General features: G+C 34.6%; 1 protein-coding gene across 1 annotated transcript; it reads right to left on the bottom strand.

Moving 5' to 3' along the window:
- On the bottom strand, positions 1–3,281 carry LOC7495224 (MYB-like transcription factor ODO1). Its single transcript, XM_024584897.2, has 3 exons — positions 3,006–3,281; positions 2,765–2,894; positions 1–1,185 (listed from the first exon to the last, which is right to left on the bottom strand). Exons 1-3 carry the CDS (start codon positions 3,136–3,138, stop codon positions 195–197), a joined length of 1,254 nt encoding a protein of 417 aa, XP_024440665.1. The 5' UTR covers positions 3,139–3,281; the 3' UTR covers positions 1–194.
- Positions 3,282–6,234: the final 2,953 nt, after the last annotated feature.

Below are 6,234 nucleotides of genomic sequence, written 5' to 3'. Positions count from 1 at the left end.
TTATCAATCAAATGCATTAAAGTCTAGCTAATAGCTAATAGAACATGAGCTTAATTTACTAATACTGCTTTCGCATCTTGAATTTCTACGAACACGAAAAGGAGGAGGAAATCAAGTCAACCATAAACTTCTTGATGTTATCTTCTAGCTATAACACTAACTTTTTGGTAGAACACTCGACAAGAAGAGGCTATTTATTGAGGCAAATCAAGAAAGAAGCCAAGCAGCATGGCATTTTGCTTCTCATAGTTCACTACCTCTTCCCCCTTCTCGTTCTCCCACAACCAAGATAGCATATTCTCTTCTTTGGTCTCATCTCCTATCTCAAGGTGTCCTCCCATCACATCATCCCAGCTCCAATCAACGCCACAATCGTCAAAACCTGACGTGCTTATTGAAGAAAACGAGTGCCAGTCACAACTCTCTCCATTCGAGCTCAAATCACCAATGGACTCAAAAACGTCTACTGTTTTGTCAGGACTCGAAACCCCACTCTGCCTCTCCCCACTGTGCACCAAGAGACCATTTTGTCCCTCATCATTTAAACTCGAATCGCCATCTGGATCCAGCAACTCCTTGCCCATCACCTCATTAAAACTCAGCATCTCATTTTCGATGCCTTCACAGAATTGTCCGAAGCTATCATTTTCTTTCTCACCTCCACTAGGGTGAAAAATTGAATTCGGTCTTCTTCTCTCTTCACCAGGGCATATGACCAGGTTTGCTTTCTCCCCACTTGAACCCAACATTACTCTTCCAGTTTCTGGACAGGGAGTTGTCACGACAAGGTCCATTAGCTCCTTGTCCTCTGCACATGGATCCCAAATCACCGTATCATTGATTGTACTTGACAGGGTATTTTTCTCTGCTGCTGGTGTCTGTGGCAATTGGATGCCTTCAATATTTGAATTAGAGAAATCACCAGTATTATTTTCTTTTCGTGGTCTCTTTGTTGGCACCCTGATGGCATCCTTTTGAGGGTGGCTAATTTTTTTTTTCTTTATTGCAAATCTACCTGCTCCACTTTTGGCTAACATGCCCTGCTTGGCTGTTTCGATGATCAATGGTAGTCTTTCATTTACAGGTCTTCTAAAGCTGTAAATTCTTCTGCTCAAATGAGAGTTCCAGTAGTTCTTTATCTCATTGTCTGTTCTTCCTGGTAAGTGACTGGCTATCAAAGACCACCTGAGCCATCAAAAAACAATGAACTTTTAATGCATGCCATGCCAAAAATAAAATAGAATTGAATTGATAAAAAATTATGCATGGCCAAAAGTGACGACTCATCCTTACATTTGCATCTTTATGGTGGGAATGAAATGAATACAACGTTATCAAAGTATCGAACTGTGTGATAAGGGAACATCCAAAAGTTATAGCTGGGAACTCAAATCCATATTGTAACCAGAGAAGATAAGAAACGTCCCTAGTTACGCTGGCCATCTCCTCCTAATAAACCTAAAAGCAAGTCATCTCCATGACTCGATTGACCGGTAATATGAACCAGTTAGCAGATCAATATATATATATATCAATTTCTCGAAATATACCTAAAACATAGTGATTTTTTCACATCACGCCCCAGCTGGAAGGTTCCTAACCAACTAGAGACAACTATGAGACTATGACCCGTAAAGAACACCGGCTAGTCAGTAAGCGCAGAACAAGTTAAACCAGAAGAGAATTGAAGTTTAATTAATTAAAAAGCCATAACAAACCCTCCCCACAAAGCTAGTTATAGTCGGCGACTCAGTACTTCCTTTCCTTTGGGGTATTGGGAGCCGAGAGGTAATTTATTATCCATCCAGACCACCCCCGAGCCCTTGTTCATTACCAAGGAGAAAACTGAGATTTCCGTACACTTCTAGGGACAAAATTAACAACGAACATGTGATTGGATTGGGCAGATGAGGTTAATGAAATCACCCCTTTGAATCCGAACTAAGCACCAGTAACTAATTTTGTAGCCTACAGTGAAGTCTCCGATCCGTTGTTCTCTCTTAGTTAAGTTCACTCCTTCATTCGTTTCGGTTTTAATTTGAATATCCTTAAAAGATTAATATAAAGGTGTTTCTTTAAGATCGATCATGAAAAATTAAATATTTTAATTAACACGGAGAAAGGTTTTAGAAAACCTCCTACCGTCGAAAGAAATTATAATTTTTAAGATAACACCAAGTTATATCCCACCCAGTCGTTCATGTTGGCGAATTTTGATCTTGAATTTTTTTAACCAATGGAAATAAAGCTATGGTCATGACTGTAACACTCAAAGAACTATGAAACAGTAATTAAACGTATATATAAAAAAATCTTAAATCCTTGAGTAAAATAAACATCGTGGAAACATATTTCACGGAGTCGAAAACTTCAAAAAAAAAAAATTCGTAGAAAGGCTGTGGTGATTCGAGTCTCCTAATTAGGGATCTAGAACATGGTTTTTCTAGTTCGCTACATCAAGGCCAGCGCAGCCATTTCTCTGTAGCCGGAAATATATGACTTTTTCCCGATGAAGTTTTTTTCTTTTGTTTTCAGCCAAACAATTTTAGAGTTACTCCACTTCACATGCAATCACATAATCGTGATTGTTGAAAAAATGATGTTATCTTAGCGGTCGCCATTTCAGTTCTTTACCAATTAATTTACTCAAACAATATTATGAAGGAATAATTCAAAAATGTCAGGAGAGGAGGGACTGAAAAGGAAACAGGGAGGGGTAGGAGTAACCACCCTACGGATGAAAATGCTGCTCCGATGCACTTACCTATTGCCCAAAGAAGCATGTAAATTTATGATGATCTCTTCCTCCTCAGCAGATATGTTTCCCCTCTTCAAGTCAGCTGCCAAGTAGTTAATCCATCTCAATCTGCAACTCTTTCCACACCTAAGCAACCCTTCAAAATGCAAAAAATAAAAATAAAAAAGTCAATAACATGCTCTATGAGCAACCCGTAATGAGTGTCTTTACAAAAAAAAAAAAAACAAGGAAAGAAAGAAACAAGTACCTGCATTCTTGGGCAATGACCGCCAAGAACCTTCTCCGTTAGCTTGAATATACTTTGTCAATTTCTCATCCTCTTCTGCAGTCCATCTCCCTTTCTTCAAGCCCACCTTTTCACAACAAGGTGCCCTTCCCATTTGTCTCCAGTGAGAAACCGATGCAGGTACTTGCCAGACAGTAAAGTACTTTTGAACTAGCCGGAAAAAAAAAGTAAAACTTTGGATTATAGCCTGGAGAGCAAAGTGTGACTGTGTGGATTGTCTACTTGAGTGTGAAATGTAAAATTTATAGCGGCCCTTTCTAGAAGTGGGACAGCGTGCGTGGGGCTAGTGATGAACGTAGATCTGTGGTATTTATTTGTGCCACGAGACAAAAAACAACAACACAGTCGTGGCATCTCCACCGTCTAGAGCCTCGTGACGAGGCATGCATCTCCACGTTGATGCCCCGCGTTGCATCCGTAGAACCGCCAATAGCTAGTCCACCGTGACCCTTGATTAGAAGTCCACCAATACCCTGTTTCAATTTTTTAGTCTTGATGAATTCGTGAAAAACTTTTAGACTTTTCTCAGTTGTCTTCTAGTCTAAAGCGACTTGTTTTGATATTTTTCAGTGGATTTTCACCTGAAAACAATTTTTTTTACTGGAACAGGGGAGGGGTCTCCAATGATTAAATTAGTAAATATTGAAAGGGTCAGATGTATGTAAAGAGAAAAGATGTGGAACAAGAGAGTGAGTATCTGCTGGACATGTGAATAATGTTAGTCAGGCATGCTTGAGCATGTCGAGGCTAGGCATGTCCTATGACGGAGAGAGAAAAATAATAATAAATATCTGTTTTTTTTTAAATTGAGTTATTTTTTGTATGATATATTTTTTTTATTAACATGAATGTTCGGGTTAATTTATATTTATTTTAATTAATTTCATGAATGTAAAATTATATATAACATATTTGTTATTAGTCAATGTTAGTGCCCCGGAGCAAGGGCCAAGAAAGTTTGTGCAAGGTAAGGCTTAGGATATGCATTGCTGGAGAGGGGGAGATAGCAGGTGCACTTAGGGCTGCTTTCAGGCAATTTTTTAAAAATGTATCCCAAAGTCTTGTAAACGAACATGTTGGAAAGATTTTGATAGATAAAATTGAGAAAAAAGATACTTATTATATAAAAAATTACCATTATAGTTATGTTTGTAAGAGAATATTATTGTTGGAAAATAATATAAATCATATCTTGAAACTTTACCTAACAGTTTAAACTATTAGGTTGAGATGATTTTTTAACATGATATCAAAATTTTAATGACCAATCAGTCATGAATTTGAATCTCATCATCTTTATTTATTTAATAAAAATTAAGAATTAAGTAATGTGACTATGTGTAAGTTTCAAATCTAAAAGATCAAATGCTCTCCTTTATGGTTTTTATTATAGTGTTTGTATGAGATTTTTTCAAGATTTTTTCAGGACGTCTCTAGACATATTCCTATCCCCTTTATAATTCATGTTTGTGTCTCTCATTGGCTTGGCTGAACTAGATGTTCCAAACTATATGATATTGTTTTTATTGTATGCTCCAAACGATTTAGTTTTTGTTCTTGAGCCTGCACGACATCCAAGATGGGCTCCATTCTTGTCTTATACTAATTGATAATAACTAACAATTACCGGTCATCATATCTTGTTTGTATAACAATCTATTGGAAAACAAAACAATAGTTTTGGTTATTTATTTAATGATTGAAAAATATAGTAAATAATCATAATTAAAAACAAAAAGGAGATTCATTATTAATTACTCGTTGGATCAATACACAAAAGGACATTATTAATTACTCGTTGTGTTTATTCAATGATGACTATAAATTGTCACTGCCTTTTTCATGAACTGACAACTTATAAATATTAGATCTGTGACATTGGCAGAGAGTGGTTCATGGGTTCATGCCTCTGGACTTAAATGGATAGATAATAATTCATTGATATTTTCCCTGTAAGTTAGGGGAGTTGTGGTAAAATGAGGTATATATTTTTTATTTAATCAATTTTATTTTGAATTATCATATTTTTATTTTTATCTATTTTATTTAACCATTATTATTGACGACAAATCTATTAAAAAATAATTTATTTTTTGTTATCATGAGTTAAAAAAAATTATATATGCTAATGAATATTTAATTTATTCTTGAAAATAATTTAATTTTAAGACCAAGGAGTATTTTTTTTTAAATATTAAACATTAGTAAAACTGAAAATAATAATAATTTGGAGTGATCCAATTATTTATTGAAGCCCAAAAAAATCATATAAATTTATCTGTGGTAGTCTTAGCATGATTCTCAAAGTATTTGCATGGTTGAACACGTAACACCTAACCAAACTTAAAATATGTTAATTTTGGAAACTACAAATGCAAAATTTTTGAAAACCACGTTAAAATTACACATGTAAATTAATTCGACCTCTCTAGGGCTCTCAAAATTTTTGAGATAATTCCATCTTATTATCTATTTTTTATAATTTATTAAATTTTTAAATTACACGTGTAAATTAATACAATCTCTTTATAGCTCTAAAATAAATAATAGATAATTCCACTTTATTATCTATTATTTATTATAATTCATTAAATTTGTATTGATGGTGAGGTTGTGGTGAAAAAAAGAGGTAATAGAGAATGAGAAGATAGTGATGGAAATTGAAATAGTGAAATGATAGTGTAAGTGGATTATTATTTATAAAATATTTTTTAGAATTTCATGAGTTAAAAATATTTTCAAGCAAATAAATTAAGTTTAAAAATTAACAGTAAAATATTTTTCATTAACTAATTTTTTTTTTAAAATGTTTTGTGAAAAAAAAACATAAAATTTTTTCTAAATATTGTACACCAAACAAATGAACCTAAACCTATAAATAATAGACAGGGCAGCAAGTTCAGCGACGCCAATATGTTTTATTCTTGCATTTTTTTTCTCTCTTATCTTTTCGTTCCATAACGGTTAGTCCAATAGTTAACAGGCCAAGGCTTGAAGCCATTATGGATCTGGGCACCACTTCCGTGACGCATTTCTTAACTAGAATTGCGACGTCGTTTATAATTAAACCTTCAATCAGCTCTCACCAAGCGTTTGTTGTACCTGCTGTTGCTGCACCATGACCACAGGAACAGAACGAAAAGCAAAATAATTACGTGGCAGAACATGATTGATCGGAATAACTTAGAGT

Source organism: Populus trichocarpa, chromosome 14, assembly GCF_000002775.5.
Source record: "Populus trichocarpa isolate Nisqually-1 chromosome 14, P.trichocarpa_v4.1, whole genome shotgun sequence".
Taxonomy (NCBI): Eukaryota; Viridiplantae; Streptophyta; class Magnoliopsida; order Malpighiales; family Salicaceae; genus Populus; species Populus trichocarpa.
Note: the sequence above shows the minus strand (reverse complement) of the source record. Positions and strands in the feature narration are given on the sequence as shown.